The sequence below is a fragment of the Sorghum bicolor genome, chromosome 3, assembly GCF_000003195.3.
Source record: "Sorghum bicolor cultivar BTx623 chromosome 3, Sorghum_bicolor_NCBIv3, whole genome shotgun sequence".
NCBI classification, from domain to species: Eukaryota; Viridiplantae; Streptophyta; class Magnoliopsida; order Poales; family Poaceae; genus Sorghum; species Sorghum bicolor.
Window position 1 is genome coordinate 51,013,155 of NC_012872.2, and position 20,845 is coordinate 51,033,999.

The following is a 20,845-nucleotide window of genomic DNA, read 5'->3' on the forward strand; positions in this document are numbered from 1 at the left end:
GACCTATCCAACTTCACTAAAAGATAAAAGTTGTGTGTTGAAACTTGTAAATAACTTTTGCTTTGCATATCATGCATACTAAATCTAAAATACAACTTGCATGTAGGGCTTGTCTAACATGGTTAAGATAACCCCCTTGTGTGTCTGAAAAAGCTTAACCTTGGATCAAACTTGACAAGTTTTAGTTTACTTTCAAAGTTTTGAATTATAACTCATATCATGTGCATGCTTGTTAGTTGACCCAGGCAGAGGGTCCAGCAGAGGGACAGGAGCAGGAGCAGACACTTAGGAGGTCGACTCGTGCTCGTACCCAGGCCACTCCTCGGACTGGTACGCAGGGTCAGTCTACCTCTACTGCTCGTGCTACTCCAGCCAGAGGCACTCCAGCTTCACGACATAGGCCAGTCAGGATCCACAGGGATCTCACTCTTGTGTCAGCCAGAGAGATCCAGCAGCTGCGGTTTGTTCCGTTTCCCACCTGGTTTCCAGCTGCCAGAGATCCCAGAGCCGGTGCCAGGTTCTACACAGTCGTCCAGGAGGACATCTACGAGGCACTGGTTCGCTCTCAGTCACAGTTCAGGGAGGACAGAGTGATTGACCTTGAGATTCTGGGAAACGTGGTTGGAGCAGACATCCGTCAGTACTTCACCTACCTCCACGGACTCCCAGAGTTGCTAGCTCTTCCTGGTACTTACTGTGAGCAGTGGGTCAGAGAGTTCTACATGTCAGTGTGGGTTTCTCCATATCACAGTTATATCCATTACGCACTGGCAGGGACAGACTACAGAGTGACAGCTCAGAGGGCTAGAGAGGTGCTTGGACTGCGAGCCTCTCCCACCAGGATTCACCAGCTGTGCTACGGGAACGTTGACCCTCCCCGACGCCCTCATGGTGGTGAGATACCACCAGTTGACTTCGTGGCTCCGTGTTTCCATCCACCGTTTGGAGAGGGCTCCAGCAGGACAGTGGGAGACCTGACACGACCAGCTAGGATCCTTGACTTTGTGTTGAGGAAGACTCTTCTCCCCAGGACAGGTTATAGAGATGGATTCACTCGCATCCAGCAGTGGTTAGTTGCTCACCTCATCTCACAGACGGAGTTCGACTTGTGGGATTTCGTCTCAGAGATTGAGGATACTATTTCAGAGAGCTTCAGGGGACGACATCAGTTGCCGTATGCACATTGGATTACCTTGCTTATTCTCCGTGCTAGGCCACTGCCCCTGCCAGCTCACTTGTAGAGAGAGTTGACAGAGTCAGACATTGTCTTCCCCCACTACGACCCCAGGCAGATGCTGCGAGCACACCACGACCTCTGAGCTGCACCTCCTCCCCGTGCACCACGTGGACCAGTGCCCCCACCTTCTCCTAGGGGCACTCGCAGTACAGCAGCTGTACTAGAGTTAGAGGAGCAGCAGGACATAGTGATTGGAGCTTTCGCAGATGCAGAGGCAGAGGGAGAGTTTGACTTCGCCTCAGACAGTTTGGATGATAGCTATCATCCGCCAGCGTCCGACCTCCCTCCTAGAGCTCACGACCACGAGGCCGGGGGATCTTCTAGTGCTTCAGACCCAGCTCTTCTTGCTATCTTAGAGGGTACGAGGGCAGATCAGCGCCGTGCAGCTGAGGAGCAGGCGAGGTGAGACAGGGACCAGGCTGCCATCAATGCAGCAGTGCAGGCCAGGCAGGATGAGCTCCAGCGTCAATTTCTCACCTTTTAGGAGCAGCAGCTTGCTTTCCAGGCCCAGCAGACAGCGATGATGGCCGCTCTCATGGCCGCCTCCGGGATTCAGCTACCGCAGATCCAGCTCCCAGGCACCTCGACTGTCAGGCCACCTACTCCAGCGCCCCAAACTCAGAGCCAGTCTCAGCAGCCTCTCCCGCTACCAGCTCAGAGTCAGCCGTTTTCGACGCCACAACACCAGGTCTCTCAGGGTGCTATCTCTTCAGGCTTTGAGCAGGTACCTCAGTTTACTCCTCTCCGCTCAGGCTTCACTCCTCAGTCAGCGTCAGCGTCACAGCTTGTGTGGGATTCGCAGACAGATCCGCACCTCAGCTTCACCTACAGTGCTCTGACTGGTGACCCTACGCCTCCTCCTCTGCAGGCTCCTGCAGTCTTTACATCGTCAGTTACCACTACAGAGCTTCTGTCGTCGTCTGTAGCGTCGTCCGAGCAGCTTGCACCATCTTCCACCGTTCCAGAGACGACAGCTACCGCGACCGAGCCCATGCCTGCTTCGTCAGCCGGACTCGAGCAGCCAGCACAGCCTGTGACAGCTCTAGAGCAGACCCGGACTGCTTCACCAGCTCCTGCAGCTTCAGAGGGCCACTCCACCTCCTCTGCCTCGACGGCCGACAGTTCAGATGATGCAGCTTGCTTCGTGGCCGTGCCGAGGGACTCCACTGCTCCGCCTCCTCCACCGACTTCTTAGGTTTTTGGCGCTTGATGCCAAAGGGGGAGAGAGTGCGTATGAGAGTTAGGAGTTAGGGGGAGCTAGAGAGGGTGTTTAGGAGTTTATTCTTTTGAGATACTTTTTATGTGTGCTCTTTATCATACATCATGTTTACTTTCATGCATTGCACTTGTGTGAGATACTATGGTTGTGAGACATGACTTGTGGTTATTATGATTTCTTAATGTCATGTGTTTTGGCTCATGTTACCTTTGCTTCCGCGTTGTACTCCGATGTACTTATGAGCCTTATGTTTATATCCTGTTGTATATCACTCACATATTTGGATGCAGGGTTTTGAACTTGGTTAATATAAGCATGACTAATCCCTTTGCTCTTATTGCTACATGCTTATTGAAACCAAGTCTCCTTAAAAACCTCAACTCTTTTCATACTCGAGGTTGTCATCAATCACCAAAAAGGGGGAGATTGAAAGAGCATCTAGGCCCCTAGTGATTTCGGTGATTAATGACATTATTGATTACTATGACTAACGTGTGTTTTGCAGAGGCAAAGTCATAGGTAAGGTCATGGTAAATAGGTACTCGATGGACAGGGATGTATATGCCAACTTAATAGTGGAAATCATTTTGGTTTTCAAAGGATGGATGGACATTGTCAAGACTAGACTAGGTCTAAGTGCCATATGGTGAAGAAGGGCACTTAGAGTAGTTTAGGACTTTGTTTTCCTTTGACCGTACTATTAAGAGGGGCTTTGATCTAGTAGTTTGACTTAGGCAAGGCTTTAGGTTTAGGTGTGGTGCACACTTGGTAAACCTAGCACTAGGCAGCTCAGAGATAGTCCTTAGATCGAGAGGAACCAACTTCGTTTTGGAGCGATCGCGTTTCGACGAAGTTTGGGTGCCCAAAGGGGCACCGGACGCTACACCGGACGCTCTGTGAGTGCGTCCGGTGAGGTCCTTAGTCGTTGGGACAGTGCCGTGCTTAGGGTTAAGCACCGGACGCTGGCACCGGACTCACCGGGCAGCGTCCGGTCCCATACCCAGGGAGGTTGCAAGCCTTCCCCGAGCACCGGACGCTAGCACCGGACGCACCGGGTAGCGTCCGGTCCCATGCGCAGGGAGCATGTAATGTTTCCCCGAGCACCGGACGGTGCACCGGACGCTGGAAGTTAGCGTCCGGTGACCTGTCAGAGAGAAGTACAGTTAGCCGTTATGTAGCACCGGACGCTCGGTGCAGTGCGTCCGGTGCAACATAATGTGCGTCCGGTGACCCCGTTTTCAGTGGAAAACGGTTGGCCGACCTTTGGACTTCGTGGATAGTATTTATACTTCTCCACCTCGTCCATGAGAGGTCTCTTGCCCATTTGAACATCAGAGAAACTTGTTGTGGAGCAAGAGAGTTGCAAGAGCCTAGAGAGGATTGAGTTTTGAGTGATTTCTTGAGAGAATCCTCCTCTAGTGAGTTCCAAGAGTCAAGTGTGCATCCACCACTCTCTAGAGCCTTGTTTGGGTCAAGTAAGAGTTCTTTGCTTGTTACTCTTGGTGATCGCCATCACCTAGACGGTTCGGTGGTGATTGGAGGCACGAAGACCGCCCGGAGTTCTTGTGGGTGGCTCGTGTCAAGCTTGTGAGCGGTTTTGGGCGTTTCACCACGACGGAGTGTCAAAGAATCAGCCCGTAGAGAGCACTTGGTCCTTGCACGGACCAAGGGGGAGCAAGACCCTTGCGTGGGTGCTCCAACGAGGACTAGTGGAGAGTGGCGACTCTCCGATACCTCGGCAAAACATCGCCGAGCACTTTCTTCCACTACTCCTTTACATTCTAGCATTTACTTTGTGCTTTTACATTCTTAGAATTGCCATGCTAGAATAGGATTGGAACTAGGTTGCAAAACTTTTATCCGGTAGCTCTCTAGGACACTCTAGGCATAAGGGGTTGAATTGGAGCTTATAGGTTGCTTAAATTTTTAGAGAAGCCCAATTCACCCCCCCTCTTGGGCATCTTGATCCTTTCAACTCGGTTTGATCCAAGGACAAGCTTCTTCACACCTCCAAATAAGGGTTATCTTGTACCATGTTGAGTTAAACACTTATAGCTCATATTCTAGATCAAACACTAGGATTGCAAGCCCAAAAACATGTCATATGCTACCACTAGATCAAGTCAAGCATAGAATCAATAGTGGTACCATATAAGCATCAAATTCATTTGATTTTCATGAATGATCCTAGGACATGTAAGAAATGACTAGATGCACTAAACAAGTCCTTACCAAAGATGGATGACATGTCAAACATTTTTACCTTGCTTTGCTTGAAGGAGAGGCATGTCATACAATGGGGGTGCATCAACACATATTTGAGAAGTCAAGTATGTTCAATTCATTCCTTAGCTTGCAAAACCTCTTCTCATCAAGTGGCTTGGTGAATATGTCAGCAAGTTGATCATCGGTGCCTATACTCTCAATGCAAATGTCCCCTTTTTGTTGGTGATCTCTAATGAAGTGATGGCGGACATCTATGTGATTTGTTCTTGAGTGTTGAACCGGATTGTTGGTGAGCTTCACGGCACTTTCATTGTCACATAGCAATGGCACTTGCTTGAAGTTGATTCCAAAGTCCTTCAAAGTTGCCTTCATCCATAGGATTTGTGCACAACAACTACCGGCCGCAATGTACTCCGCTTCGGCGGTTGATAGTGCAACACTATTTTGCTTCTTGGATGACCATGAGACAAGTGATCTACCCAATAGTTGACATGTGCCTGATGTGCTTCTTCTTTCAACTTTGCATCCCGCATAGTCCGAATCGGAATATCCAACAAGTTCAAATTTTGCACCTTTGGGATACCATAGACCAACATTTTGTGTATGCTTCAAGTACCTCAATATTCTCTTTGTTGCCTTCAAATGACTTTCTCTTGGTGAGGCTTGGAATCTTGCACACATGCATACACTAAACATGACATCCGGTCTTGATGCGGTCACATAGAAGTAGGCTTCCAATCATAGACCGATATAACTTTTGATCCACCATATTTCCACTTGTATCATTATCTAGGCTTCCATTTGTTCCCATTGGAGTGCTAATTGACTTTGCATCATCCATACCAAATTTCTTGAGCATGTCTTTTATGTACTTGCCTTGACTCACAAATGTGTCATTCTTCAATTGCTTGATTTGAAGACCAAGGAAGTAACTAAGTTCTCCAATCATTGACATCTCAAACTCATTAGCCATCATGTTGCCAAACTCCTCACAAAATTCTTGATTGGTTGATCCAAATATGATATCATCAACATATATTTGCAACACAAACAAGTCCTTGCCAATCTTCTTGGTGAAGAGAGTGGTGTCAACCTTGCCCATCTTGAAACCTTTAGAGAGTAAGAAATCTCTCAATCTCTCATACCATGCTCTAGGTGCTTGCTTCAAACCATACAATGCCTTTCTTAGCTTGTAAACATGGTTGGGTTTCTTGTCATCTTCAAAACCGGGAGGTTGCTCAACATATACTTCTTCATTGATATAGCCGTTGAGAAATGCACTCTTCACATCCATTTGATATAACTTGATATTGTGTGCACAAGCATAGGCCAACAAGATCCTAATTGCTTCCAATCTTGCAACCGGGGCATATGTTTCACCAAAGTCAAGACCTTCAACTTGACTATAGCCTTGTGCTACCAATCTTGCTTTGTTCCTTACAACTATCCCATCTTGATCTTGCTTGTTGCGAAAGACCCATCTAGTACCAATGACATTATGATCACTAGGCCTCTCAACCAATTCCCATACTTGATTTCTTTTGAAGTTGTTAAGCTCTTCATGCATAGCATTTACCCAATCAACATCTCTCAATGCTTCATCGATCTTCTTTGGCTCAATGTGAGACACAAAGGAGAAATGCTCACAAAATGATGCTAATCTTGATCTAGTTTGCACTCCTCTTTGAATATCACCTATGATATGATCCAATGGATGATCTCTTGCAATATTTGTTGGTTGGAGTATTTGCACTTGATTGCTTGCACTTGGTTGATTATGAGATGATGTACTAGCTTGTTGATCTTGCACTTGTGTACCACTTGTACTAGCTTGATTTTGATCATGAGAACCACTAGCTTGCACATTAGAGGTAGGAATCACTTGATCTTTGTCATCTTCAACATCAATCACCTCTCTAGGCCTTAAATCACCAATATCCATATTTTTCATTGCATCGGCCAATTGAGTGCCTCTCACATCATCTAGATTCTCATCTTCCTCTTGAGAGCCATTTGTTTCATCAAACTCAACATCATGCACCTCCTCAAGAGTACCACTAGCCAAATTCCAAACTCTATAAGCTTTGCTAGTAGTGGAGTAACCAAGCAAGAAGCCTTCACCACATTTCTTTACAAATTTGCTTAATCTAGTGCCTTTCTTTAATATGTAGCATTTGCAACCAAAAACCCGAAAGTATGCAATGTTGGGCTTTCTTCCATTCAAGAGCTCATATGGTGTCATCTCCATCATTGGGTGACAATAGAGTCGGTTGCTATAGTAGCAAGCCGTGTTGATTGCTTCGGCCCAAAAGGAATGACTCACATTGTACTCACTCAACATTGATCTTGCCATGTCAATCAAGGTTCTATTCTTCCTTTCAACAAGACCATTTGATTGTGGAGTGTACTTGGCCGAGAATTGATGCCTAATGCCAAATTCATCACAAAGCTCATCAACTCTTGTATTCTTGAATTCGCTTCCATTGTCACTTCTTACTTTCTTGATGGTTGTTTCAAACTCATTGTGTATTCTCTTGACAAATGATTTGAAGGTTGCAAAAGCATCACTCTTGTCACTAAGAAAGAATACCCATGTGTATCTTGTGAAATCATGCACTATCACAAATCCATATTTATTTCCACCAATGCTTGTGTATGTGGTTGGTCCAAATAGGTCCATGTGCAACAACTCAAATGCCTTGCATGTACTCATGATGCTTTTCTTTGGATGAGTGTTGCCAACTTGCTTTCCGGCTTGACATGCACTACAAAGCTTGTCTTTCTCAAATGTAACATCTTTCAAGCCTCTAACAAGATCATGTTTGACTAACTTGTTTAATTGTTTCATTCCAACATGACCAAGCCTTCTATGCCATAACCAACCCATGCTAGATTTAGTGAGCAAGCATGTTGACAATTGAGCTTCACTAGCATTGAAATCAACCAAGTATAGATTCTCATATCTAAAGCCTTTGAATATCAAGTTTGAGCCATCTACACTTATGATTTCTACATCATCAACTCCAAATATGCATTTGAAACCAAGATCACAAAGTTGAGCTACAGATAGCAAGTTGAAGTTCAAGCTCTCTACTAGTAGCACATTGGAAATGCTCAAGTCATTGGATATAGCAATTTTACCAAGCCCTTTGACCCTGCCTTTGCCATTGTCACCAAATGTGATACTATCAACACCATTGTCATCATTTGGATTGATTGAATTGAACATTCTTGAATCACCGGTCATGTGTTGTGTGCACCCACTATCAAGCACCCAATGCCTTCCTCCGGCTTTATAGTTTACCTACAAAACAAATCAATGTTTCTTAGGTACCCATACTTGTTTGGGTCCTTGGAGGTTAGTGACTAAGCTTTTTGGTACCCAAATGGCCTTCTTCTTTGGACCCACAATTGGTGTACCAACAAACTTAGCATGCACACCCTTCTCATCCTTCATAAGCACATAACAAGAATCAAAAGGAATGTAAGGTACATTAGCAATTTTCTTGTTCTTGTTCATTTTATTGCAATTAAGCTCTAGGTGCCCAACTTGCTTGCATTTGTTGCAATACCGACCATTGCTCTTCACAAAGCTAGGCTTCTGAGTTGCAAAGGCTTTCTTGCCCTTCTTGGGGGTATAGCCTAATCCCTCTTTGTTGAGAGAAAACCTTTGGCTACCCAAGCACTTTAGCAAGCGGGCCTCACCACCATAGGCCTTGCCTAGGGCGTGAGTGAGCTCATCCACCTCTCTCTTGAGAGTCTCATTCTCAATCTTTAGTGAAGCATCACAAGTGACACTAACACTAGAAGTAGAGGTAGAGTTGGTGGTGGTGGATGAAGACCTACAAGAAGAGTTAGTGGCAACAACAATAGGTGGGTTGGGTGATTCCTTAATTAAGTCACATGTTGTGCCCACATCACATGATGCAACAACCTTTTCCTTGTTCTCTTCTAACAACAAGGAGTGAGCTTTTTCAAGCTTGGTGTGAGCCTTGCCAAGCTTCTCATGGGCTTCCACTAGCCTCTCATGATTAGCATTGAGCTCATCAAAGGATTGCTCAAGAGCTTTTAACTTCTTGGCCAATTCTTTGCACTTCTTGTTTTTAGATTGAATGAGAGAATCGGCTTGTTCCAACATGTCCATGAGTTGTTCATTAGTGAATTCATTTTCATCATCACTATCACTATCATGTTCATGTTCACTTTCACTTTCACTCTCATCATATTGTACCTTGTGGCCCTTGGCCATGAAGCATGAAGGAGTGTCGAAGAGTGATGGCTTGTTGATAGCAATGCTTGCAAGCGCCTTCTTCTTGGATGCCTTGTCATCATCACTAGAATCATCATCCGAAGAAGCATCATTATCCCATGTCACAACATAGGATCCACCCTTCTTCTTCTTCTTGAAGACCATCTTCTTCTCTTTCTTTTCTTTCTTCTTCTTCTTGTTCTTCTTGTCATGCTCATCATTGTCACTATTGTAAGGACAATCCGCCACAATATGATCGGGGCTTTTGCACTTGTAGCATAGCCTCACATGTTCCTTGTTCTTGAAGTGATCTCTTCTCTTTCTTGTGTGATAGCCCTTCTTCTTCATCATCTTGCCAAATTTGCGGACAAAAAGTGCTAGTGCTTCATCATCACTATCATCATTGGAGCACTCCTCATCACTTGATTCTTCTTTCTTGGCCTTGCCCTTGTTCTTGCTCTTGGATGAAGAGCTAGCTTTGAATGCTACACTTTTCTTATTCTTATCATCCTCATCCTTCTTCATGACCTCATCATCATCATTGTCATTGTATTAATCTTCGGTCATGACATCTCCAAGTACCTCATTGGGAGATACACCGGTCAATCCACCTCTAAAGATGATTGTTCTCAATGTCTTGAACCTCTTGGGCGAGCACATTAAGAACTTGTGAATGAAGTCCTCATCCTTCACTTTCTCACCAAGGCCCTTGAGATCATTGATGATGACTTGGAGCCTATAGAACATCTCGGGTATAGACTCATCATCCTTCATCTTGAAGTTGGATAGCTTGTCCTTGAGCATATACAATTTGGCACTTTTTACCGTTGTAGTGCCCTCATATGTTTCTTCTAGCCTTGTCCACACTTCACTTGCTCTCTCAAGATCTTTGACTTGTTCAAATACCTTTGAATCAATGCCATTATAAATTGTGCTGAGAGCCATAGTGTTGCATTGCTTGTTTGCTCTCTCATTGTCGGTGGGGTTAGCCGGATCAAGAATCACAAAGTCATTTTCGGTGACTTCCCACACTCTATCATTGATTGATCCAAGATACATTTTCATCTTTCTTTTCCAATAGTCAAAAGAACTTGTGCCATCAAAGAATGGTGGTTTGCCCCCAACATGGTTGAACACTATTTGAGCCATAATTTGAGCACCGAGGTTGTTAAGCCTTCACAAAGCGGTGACCACGACTCCGATACCACTTGAAAGGTCCTAATATGGCTAGAGGGGGGGTGAATAGCCTATTTAAAAATTCTACAAAATCACTAGAGCAAGAGGTTAGTAAATAACAAAGCGAAGCTTTTTGCTCTAGCTCTAAAGGGGTGTTTGCAAGCCACCTATCCAACAATTCTAGTTGATATGATTACTAGGCACACAAGAGCTATGTCTCTACTTACACTAGAGAGCTACCTAAAGTTTGTATACAAGTATGTAAGCTACTCTAGTTTGCAAGAAAGTAAGAGAGATAGTTTGAACTTTATACCACCACGTAGAGGGGATGAACCAATCAATAATATGAAGTCCAATCACCGGGAGAAATCCAAAGCACAATCGCAATGAAGACACACGATTTTCTCCCGAGGTTCACGTGCTTGCCGGCACGCTACGTCCCCGTTGTGTCGACCAACACTTGGTGGTTCGGTGGCTAAGAGGTGTAGCACGAACCTCGTCCTCACTAGGACACCACAAGAACCTACCCACAAGTGAGGTAACTCAATGACACGAGCACTTTACTAGAGTTACCTTTCGGCTCTTCGCCGGGGAAGGTACAAGACCCCTCACAATCACCGGGAGATGGCCACGAACAATCACCAACTCGTGCCAATCCTCCTCCGCTGCTCCAAGCCGTCTAGGTGGCGGCAACCACCAAGAGTAACAAGAAAACCGTAGCCAAAACGATCCCCAAGTGCCACTAGATGCAATCACTCAAGCAAATGCACTTGGAATCACTCCCAATCTCACAAAGATGTATAATCTATGAAGGAGATGAGAGGGAGGTGTTTGCTTAGGCTCACAAGGATGTCAAGTATGTTAGAAATGCCAAGAGTATGAGCCTCAAGCCGGCCAAAACATGTATATATAGCCCCTCAAACAAATAGAGCCATTGGCTCTTTCACTGGGCGAAACACGGGGTCACCAGACGCTCTTAAAGGGGCACCGGACGCTCAACACCTGCGTCTGGTGCTCCAACAACAGCCACGTGTTGCCTTTTGAAACGCTCGTGTCAGAGTCTAACGGTCACCTGCAGTGCACCGGACGCTGAGCAAGCGTCCGGTGCACATCGGACTCATGCGCAAAGAGCTCCGCAAACTCGCAGGGTCACCGGACACAAGCCACCGGACGCACCCTTAGCGTCCGGTGCTCACCGGACTCACACCCAGAGAGGTCTGCAAAACGGACCTCACACCGGACACGGACCACCGGACGCACAGACCAGCGTCCGGTGCCTATCGTTCGGTGCCTTACCCTAGCTGGGCCAGGCAGCCTGCACACCGGACGCTCAGACACAGCGTCCGGTGCCTCTGAGCCAGCGTCCGGTGAGTGTTTCTCGGCGAGAAGAAACACTCCCGTGACTTCTCCAAAATTCCCACCGGCGTAATAGAAAATATGCACTTCATTTTCTGGAAAAGCGCCGAATCCCGCCGAGCAAGCTCGGCGGGAGGGAGAGAGGAACCCATCCTCTCTCTATCCTTCAAACTCCACCTCCTTCTCAAAGTGTGCCAACACCACGATGTGTAAACCAACAAGTGCACATGTGTTAGCATTTTCACAATCATTTTCTTTGAAGGAGATAAGTTAGTTCACTAGGTTCTAAATGCATGCACATGAACAATGACACCTAGTGGCACTTGATAACCGCTTAACCAAAGAATTTCCCTCTTTATAGTACGGCTATCTATCCTAAATGTGATCACACCCTCTATGGTGTCTTGATCACCAAAACCAAAACCCTAAGCAATACCTTTGCCTTGATCTCCATAGGGTTTTGTTTTTCTCTTTCTTCTTTTCCAAGTTGAGCACTTGATCATCTTGTGGTCATCACCATCATCACCATGATCATCTCTTGCTTCATCACTTGGCATGTACCAACCTCATTAAGTCTACACATACTTAGCATAGAGGTTAGTACTAGGGTTTCATCAATTATCCAAAACCAAACTAGGGCTTTCAACCACCCAATGCTTTTGAAAAAGTTTTGGAGTGATGAACATAGACTTGAGCTCAAAATAAGGCACATTAAAAAGTACGACCATGGAGCTAGAGGGTTTAACGCCCTGTTTGGATTTGTTTTTTTCTTTAGCAATTTAACTACCAGATGTTTGTACTCGGGATTTACTTAGCACAACTTCACCACCGACTTTATAAGCTGCTTGAAGTTGTTTTTTGTCAAATAATTCTTTTCAAACAGCTTCACCAATAAAAGCTCTTTAAGTCATGCCCACATAGGAATAAGATGGGTGAAAATAATAAAAATAATAGTTTCACAGCTTCTTGATGAAAATAATAAAAGCTCTTTAAGTCATTCTCTTTAAGCCTTCATCTCATACTTGTAGGCCCAATGTAGAATTCTATTAGAGCAAGCTTTAAAAAAGACCTACATACGTAACTGTTTTGTTAAACGGTTCACCGAAACAACTTTAGCTTAGGAAAAAAAACTATAAAACTAAAGTAAAAAAATACTAGTAAAGTTAAGTTATGTCAAACAAGTCTCCAACTACTTAGGCTAATTTCAGTGGCCCATTTCAATGCACTGTTTCCAAAATAAATTCGCTGACAGAGCATCAATGAAACGAATAATGAAACAACCTCCACAATGCATGAGTTTTACCTTGATGTTTTCTAGGCTGGGCAAAGTATTTAATTACTACAAAATTATTGGATCACATGCAAGATGATGAAACGATTTAGCTCTCAGTGGGAATTTCATCCCATTTCACCGCGTGGGAAACAACGTCCGCCGGGTTTCACCATGGTGAAACTACTTTCTTCTCTCTCCTCTTTGTTTCATACAAAAAGTGCAATTTTACTGACATGGCGCTCTAATAAATATGCATGACATCTTGGTGAAACCCCACTGACAGTCACATTAAAAATCGTTAATTTTACTCTCAGCTGAGTAGGCGTGGCACTACGGTACCTTCCATGCTGTCCATGGGTCCCACAAGTCAAGAACTCTCTCGATTCATCCTCCTCCTAGCGCCTGTTTGGTGGGCCAAACGGAAAGTTTCTCGCGGCCTACTGGGCTTCTCTTCCCTTCCTCCGAGAAGCCGAAAGCCCGTGCGAGGGAGCTTTTCCGCACCGCCCCGCACCGGCCCCGGCCCCAGCCCCAGCCCCGGCCGCCTCACTCGCGCCGCTCCTCCGCCGCCTCGCGCCGACCCACTCACCCTCCCTCGCCGGAGCCCCTCCCCTACCAGGCTATTAGGCGCCTCCCTCGCCAAGTCGCCAAAGACCTGTGAATGTGAGCCAGCTTCCGGGCTCCTTTGTCCTCGCTCTGCTCGCCGCCTCTTGCGCTGCTTTCCATTCTTTCCTCGCATCCTGCGGAAGAGGGGAGAAGCGGGAGCGAGAGGGCTCGACCGCATCCAGGGGTGGGGCTCGGTATGGGGGGAGGCGAATGCGCCCTGGGAGACGCCGCTATAGGCGAGGAAACCCTAAACTACGACGGCGATGACGTCGAGATGGCCGACGCGGACTCGGACACGGAGGAAGCCCTAGCAGCTGAGGTCTCCGCTGGAACTGGAGGAGCCGCCGGTGGTGGCGGGCACGCGGAGAAGGACGGACCGGAGGGAAAGAAGAAGAAGAAGAAGAAGAGGAACAAAGGGAAGAAGAACAAAGGGAGGCAGGATGCGGCGCCCACCACCATCGCTGGCATTAATCGGTAAAACCCCTTGCACTACTCACCTAGGGTTTTGTGTTTTGAGCTATGTACGAATTGAGGATGCAAACTTTGGTTGGATACCGACTGGTAGTATTTTGTTTATGGCTATCGGGGTTCATATAGCACTAGAAGAATTTGTTCAAGCCCAGCAAACGATTTGGACATTTCGAACTAAAAACTGTTAGGGCCTGTTTGGATCCCTAGAATCGAAACCCATTCTTGGAATTAGATTCTAGGTATTAGATTAGACTCAACAAGAAAATAATTTAGAATTACTCAGAAATTTATACGATTCAATTTTCTTGTTTAGATGTACATGGAATCCTTTTCTAAGAATCAATTTCAAACATTGTTTGGATGATTGGAAATATGGTATTTCCAAATGCAACTGCTCTGTATACACAACAAGATTGATGTCACTGTCGCTCACAGAAAACTCAACCTCTCACTACCCAATCTTCTCTCTGCAAATAACATGATATCTTTCTACACACAATGTCAGAGCATGATGTGGCCATCTTCCCTCACGAGGATGAACATGACATGGTCGTCTTCTGGCTTTAGGTCTCTGTAGACCACTCCAAGCATATGCAGGTACTCCATCACAAGGGGCACTTCTGCTGCATAAAACATGCCAAAAATGAAAATAAACACACACAACAGAACCTTCGAAAAATGTGTCTGCTAATTTAGGCATCAAGTTCCACAGCATCATATGCAGCTCTCCTGCATGTTCGAGAAAAAAAAAATGGTGTAGGTTGTTGTGCCTTATGTTACATGGCAACACTTCTTTAGATCTGAAGAGGTAGAGTTTAGCTTTTGAGATGTCTTCTTGGCAGACTGTTTTGTTTGAAAAACGACTTGTAGTTATTTGAATCGTGATTTTTTTTTATCATGTATTGATATTTAAAATGTGCTTTCAGTTACCACTGATTTGGCCCAGGAAAGTCTGTTCTCCTTTTGCATCCAGTATATGTTAGGTTGCTGAATTTCACAAAACTCCTTTTATCCCTGATGCAGATTTGTCCTTGAAACTTGCAAGCGCTTGAAGGAGAAGAAGTCATACCTTGTCTGGAATGCTGTTGGCTGCCTTGGTGTCACTGCTGTCACTGATCTTGTTAGAGAGGTATGCGATGCTTATTTTGAACAAAGTTTATTTCGAAGAAATAGTTTTAACTAATAAGTAGCTTATTTCTTTTCTACTAAAGCAGTATAAATGCCATTGAATATTTGTATTTTAAGCCTTTGTTGACCTTTTGTTTTGCCTGGCACTTCAATGGTAGACCAGTATAGTAGTCTTCCTATCCTTCATTGGAGATCTGTTGCCCACTGCTCTTACAAGCATCACTGCGTCGGTTATTTTTGCAGTTCCTTGGATTTGTTTGTTTTGTGTACTTGAAAGATTTGGAGTTATTTCAGGAGAATCTCTGAAAAATATTACCATCTACAATACTTGATTTGGTGACAAATCAATTTGCAGTTAAGTTTCTATTTCATTGCTACCATGTTATGAACTCCTTAACGTTAACATATATGTATATATCATACTCTGTATTATGTAAAAGCAAAGGTCATTAACATTCATTTTTAGGAGTTAGTATATCAGTTGTGTTAAAACTGGTGTTTGGTTTGTAGATGTGTAGTTTGTGATACTTGTATGTTTATTCTGCCATAGTTATCCTAAATATATTTGATTCCAGGTGGAGGCTATTCAGAAGTGTGGTGGGCAGACTATTGCTGATGGAAGCCGTTTCCGCACTGGCGGTGGAATTCTCTGGAACATCTTAAAGTCACGGGAACCCAAGGCTTACAAGGAAATAATGGCAAAGGGGAAGGAACTTGAGGTACACTTTTTTATTATTATGAAGGGATTAGTTATGTGTATGATGCCTATACTACGAAAATAACAATAAAAACAGGTACGAAGTCATCTAGTCCCAAGCAAGCTGGTGTAGGCTATAGATGAAACCTGACAAGACCCACAAAAGTGGAAAAAGAAATAACCTAGATATGCTTTAGCAACTATATACAGGCAATAAATGTAGTAACTTGTCTTCATATCAAGTAATTTGTCATTTTCCTCAACTTTCTTCTACCTTTTCAAAACAACTTTGGACTCACTGTGCATGCCCATCATTTGGTATCACTGCCTGTGTGGACTAGAATTCACACAGGCAGTGATAAAAATAATTGAAGGAGTTTAAGCCCTGGCATCCCCACCCCACCAATCTGTCGATGTGAATACAACTTCAACCTGTTGAGAACTGAGACTAAATTACTGTTCCTTTTCCTTTGTTTTCTTTTCTTCCCAAGACACTATTTTGAACATTGTACTAACTAGCATTGATATTTTTCTTTTGACATCTGTCAGTAAATACATGTTTTGGTGATCCTTTTACTAATTCACTGGTCTTTTTTGGCATCTGTTGTATGAAATTAACTGGTATACCTATTTCATCTTTGCAGAAGCAGTTTAGGTATACAAAACGACCACAGATTAGCAGAAACGAAGATGCAAGTTCACAGGGCAGTGCATTAATCGATGATGAAATTGAAGCGCAAGAGCAAAAGGAAATGTTGGATGATCCTGAGCAGTTGGATGATGTGGGGGAGCCACCTGCATCAGACAATAGAACTCAACGCAAACCACTGGCGGACAGAATTCGTGCTCCTGTTGCTTATGACGATCTGTTTGAAGAGGGAGAGATACACGAAGGAGAACCACAAAGTTGAAGCATTTCAAAGGTTATGCCTCATCATGAGTTGTGAGGCCCAAAGGAATGGCACATAGTTGCAAGAGCATGAGTATGAACTAATGAACTGCCACTGCAGTGTAGCAATTATCCCCCTAAACATCATCCTCGTGATCCTGCTGTGATAGAGATTTTGTTGCGTTCAGTGAAACCAGTGTTGGGCCTGAATTCAATGGTTAATGGAAATCGTGGTTATATAAGTTTTGGGTGTATAATGTATTTTTTTTTTCACGACACTTACTGAGGAAGAAAGAAAGTGCGGCTTTGCATCTGCTACCTCTGTTCCAAATTATAAATCACTGACTTTTCTGGTACATATATTTTGCTGCTATAAATCTAGACACATTATATCTAGATACTAGCAAAATTGATGTACCAAAAAAAATGAAAGTGATTTATAATTTGGAAAAGAGGAAGCAGCACTGCAGCTTCGTGTTAGGTTTATTGTTGGCTCAGTGCTAGGTAAAAATGACAGTGACATGTATTTTAAGTTGCCAGGCCTTATACATCCTGAGTATATGCTTTACATAGTCACAGGAAATAAAACGAAGTATAGCATTATTGTAAAAAAAATGAAGTATAGCTCAAGCTAGGCCTTGTTTAGTTGTGAAAAGTTTGGATCTGTTTGGTTGTCCGCATGAGACCATACATGCATCGGCTGTTCCTAGCCAGCCAGGCTAGGCAGATGCAGCCGTTTACGTGGCTAATGGTGTATTAGTGCGTGATTAGTAAATATCAAGTGATATTAGTGTACTTTAAAGTTGATTAAGATATAATTAGATAAAATAAGACCTGTAGAGTGTATTCGTACAAAAATAAAAATTATAATCATAATCTTATAATATTTTTATCTCATACAGCTTACCTTCGTACAGACAACCAAACAACATCTAATCAGAGTGTGGCTCCATATATGCCCATATATACATGTAACCAAACTAGGCTTCATGCATGCATCCGGCCAGGCCAAAGACAGCCTGGCTCCCTAGAGCTGGCCTAGTTGGGATGAGAAGGGAACCAAACAGGCCTTTTCTGAATTTCGACACTGTAGCATTTTTCGTTTGTTTGTGACAAATATTGTTCAATCATAGACTAACTAGGATCAAAAGATTCGTCTTGCGATTTACAGGCAAACTGTTCAATTAGTTTTTGTTTTCGTCTATATTTAGTGCTTCCTACATGTGCCGTAAGATTGATGTGACGGAGAATCTTGAAATTTTCTTAATTTTTAGGGTGAACTAACAAGGCCCTAGGGTTTCAACACCTAAGGGCCTCTTCCAAAGAAATGTCCAAACAATACCAAACAGACGAATGATATAAGGTTATGAGCTTTCCAACTATTCCAACTAAAGTGATGTAGCTAGTAGTTTGGTCTTCTTTGGTTTTCTTCGCTAAATTTTAGCTAGCTAAACTTTAGTCACTTTAGTAGATAAAGTTCCAAACATATTGGCTAAAAAAGAGCTAAAATAGTTTAGTTTTATTAGTCACCCAATAGTAGCTAAATTTTTTTTATTTAGCAAGGGAACCAAACATGCCCTTTGTATATGAAGCTTCTGTAAAGAATTTGTGTCGCAATATTTGAGATTCAACTTTTGTTTACTCAACTAAAACATAAGTTTTTTTTGTGTTTGTTTTTATTAACTTGCACAAATCTTATAATCATGCTCTTCTAAAGACGGAGAGAGTAGATTTTGCGACCAAAATTTGGACAAATCTCTTAAAATCATTCTCTCAAGAATTCAGGCGATTTCAGATGCTCATGACAAATTTCCAAATTTCTCCGCTACAAATTTAATGGCTGAAAATTAGCAGAGTAATAATAATTACCAATTTAATTATATATTTCCATTTCGCAGCCCCAAGTCCCCCACCGGAACAGCGAGCGCAAGAAAGGTCGAACCGTCGAAGCGTCGTCTCTTCCGCACGGAGCCCTCGTGCCCGATCAGAAATTCAGAAATCAGAAGCGAGGATGGCGACGACTGCGACTAGGCGGTGGTGGAGGCGGCACGACGGCGGCGACGATGACCCCGACGACCTCGTTCCCATGGACACCCAAGGTACGATTCAATTTCACGCGCGCTCACCTCCCCGTTCCCCCGCCGCCCTTGGGGTTTTAGACGCTGCTGACGCCACAAAATCGAATAATTGTTGCTGCGACGATGCGTTTTGCAGAGCAAGAGGAGCTGGTCCGGTCGCTGGAGGCGAAGCAGGCGCAGCAGAGCCGCCGTTGGAGGGTGCGTTTCAGATTCCCGATTCCTTCGGCCTGGCGTTATGGGAGGAGAGACCTTCCGTGGGCGCAGGGATCTGGTTTGTGTCTAGATTTGGCGATTTCGTGCTCACATCACCTACTGTTTTGCGCAGCGCGTCTTCGCGGGGTTCCTCCTAGGTTACGCGGCCTTCCTTGTCTACTCCAGTTTCCACCACGCTTGGTCTCCCTGGGAGCTGGTTGGTTGCTTTTACTCCTATCAACTAATGACGTTTAGTGGTCGTTTATTATGCCCAATTGTTGATGTACACCTGCCATCAATTGGGGCCCCAAGTTAATTCAGGCACCGCACAATGAGTTCCTTTTATGTTAGGATCATAAATAAATATCACGTTAAGCATCCTGATAACTGAAATGCTTGCAATATTGAAAATAATTTGTCAGTGATGTATGCTTGGCACTAGGAAGAATCATTATTATTGAAAGAATCAAGTTTTCCTTATTGGTGTAGTTATCTATTTGCCTTAAACTGTGCTTCTCAAATTAACAGCGGTACCATGCTTACTTCATGGAAGATTTGCCTGCACCAATGGTCATAATTGCAGGTTTGGTATCTCCAACTATTTAGTTTGAGCTCGCAAAGTTCTAAACAAACCACATGTTAATGCTTCTAACTGAATTATTTTGGATCTGGTTGTTGTTTAGTCAAAGTTGACTATGGTGTTAAGTACTTACAATTTCATTGACCACCCAAAACAATTGTGAGCTTCTCAATGTTATCAGAAGATGTATTTATAGACCACATATTCATTGTACTGTACAATATTGCTGATCATATAGGGATGTACTTTGCATATTTGTATTATTCACAATGCTTATTTCTTATCTTAGTTCTTTCAGGGTTTCCCTGGTCATTTGCATCAAAAGGCCGTTAACTCTCAGCAAGTGTTCATGATTACGATTTTATTAGTATCCTAATTGCTAGTAGATAGTTGTAACTAAGGAGTCTGAAAGAGGCTAGGGAAAGAATGATACCGGTGCCTTGCCAGTACCTGCTTGTTAGTAACTTATTCCATCTGGTTTCCCATTTTGTCCTAGGATCCCCATATAAAATGGAGAACACAGTGCTCATAGCCTGATAGGCACAAAGGCATATATTACCCAACTCAAAATAGTTCTCCCAACACTTTGATCTGAAGATACATACATGTTAAATTGCAGATTGGATAGCTGCTCTAGCATGCCTATTTGCTGTTAAAGGATTACTACAGAATTCAGGCCCATCAAAGAAATGGATGTGGTATTCGTGCTATATTGGCATTTTGGTAGCTATGTTTTGGACATACTACATATTAAGGTATATCATCTGAGTCAACTATTCATCTCTTTTGTCCTTCCTGCGTCAATTAATCAAATGCTTTGCTAAAATGTTAGCATCTCAATCATTTTCTATCATGACAGTACTATTCTAGCTGTTGCAGCTACATTGACACACAGCAAGCAATTCTAGGTATTGTCTTCTTCTGACTGTTGGTGTCGGTGTTGTAGGTTGCCAAGAATTCGATGGGATGTTGCATGGCTCCCACTCGGCCCTTTGATGTATGATGGACTTGAATTTCCCTTCAATAGTCTTTCAGCGACTACTCACGAATAATTGTTAACATACTATTGTCTTGTATATATGTGCTACTATGCAGGGCTGGTGCGCTGAGCCTTTATGTGGACCATGTGTTGCTGGAGTCAATGCAAGATATCAGCACATTGAGAAGCTACATGTATAACTTCAAGGCCTTGTAGTTCTGAGTATAGTTTCCCTTGCTTCTGTGTAACATGTGGAACAGGTTCTGGCCATTTTTCGTTTTTTTAAGTGGCAGAGTTGTAGAGGTACCTTCTTACATCTTACATGGTGTGTTAACTTGAATTTTTAACCTCAGTGACTATTTGTGCATCATTTTTTGATTAGTGGCGAGCGTGTGTACAAGCTGTGATGTCAAAGGGCACCACAGCTGTTTGAAACATCCCATTCTTCTATTTATGTTCTTGTTTGTATTAGAAATTGATGATTCTAGAGGG

At 43.8% G+C, this 20,845-nt stretch overlaps 2 protein-coding genes across 2 annotated transcripts; both read left to right on the forward strand.

Annotated features, from left to right (window-relative positions):
- LOC8078598 lies at window positions 13,223–16,802 on the forward strand. The gene is made up of 4 exons (XM_002455754.2): window positions 13,223–13,813; window positions 14,834–14,939; window positions 15,514–15,657; window positions 16,280–16,802. Exons 1-4 carry the CDS (start codon window positions 13,536–13,538, stop codon window positions 16,544–16,546), a joined length of 795 nt encoding a protein of 264 aa, XP_002455799.1. The 5' UTR covers window positions 13,223–13,535; the 3' UTR covers window positions 16,547–16,802.
- On the forward strand, window positions 18,423–20,790 carry LOC8078599. The gene is made up of 7 exons (XM_002455755.2): window positions 18,423–18,623; window positions 18,739–18,800; window positions 18,928–19,011; window positions 19,323–19,377; window positions 19,994–20,129; window positions 20,321–20,371; window positions 20,470–20,790. The coding sequence occupies exons 1-7, from the start codon at window positions 18,536–18,538 to the stop codon at window positions 20,567–20,569; spliced, it is 576 nt and encodes a 191-aa protein (XP_002455800.1). The 5' UTR covers window positions 18,423–18,535; the 3' UTR covers window positions 20,570–20,790.

Excerpts from the sequence above, each read along its gene's own strand:
- LOC8078598 (XM_002455754.2), top strand. The coding sequence starts at position 13,536 with ATGGGGGGAGGCGAATGCGCCCTGGGAGACGCCGCTATAGGCGAGGAA. Across the intron at positions 13,814-14,833 it reads ACCATCGCTGGCATTAATCG|ATTTGTCCTTGAAACTTGCA; the intron begins GTAAAACCCCTT and ends TCCCTGATGCAG. Across the intron at positions 15,658-16,279 it reads CAAAGGGGAAGGAACTTGAG|AAGCAGTTTAGGTATACAAA; the intron begins GTACACTTTTTT and ends TCATCTTTGCAG.
- LOC8078599 (XM_002455755.2), top strand. The coding sequence starts at position 18,536 with ATGGCGACGACTGCGACTAGGCGGTGGTGGAGGCGGCACGACGGCGGC. Across the intron at positions 19,012-19,322 it reads CTTGGTCTCCCTGGGAGCTG|CGGTACCATGCTTACTTCAT; the intron begins GTTGGTTGCTTT and ends TCAAATTAACAG. Across the intron at positions 20,130-20,320 it reads TGGACATACTACATATTAAG|GTTGCCAAGAATTCGATGGG; the intron begins GTATATCATCTG and ends TCGGTGTTGTAG.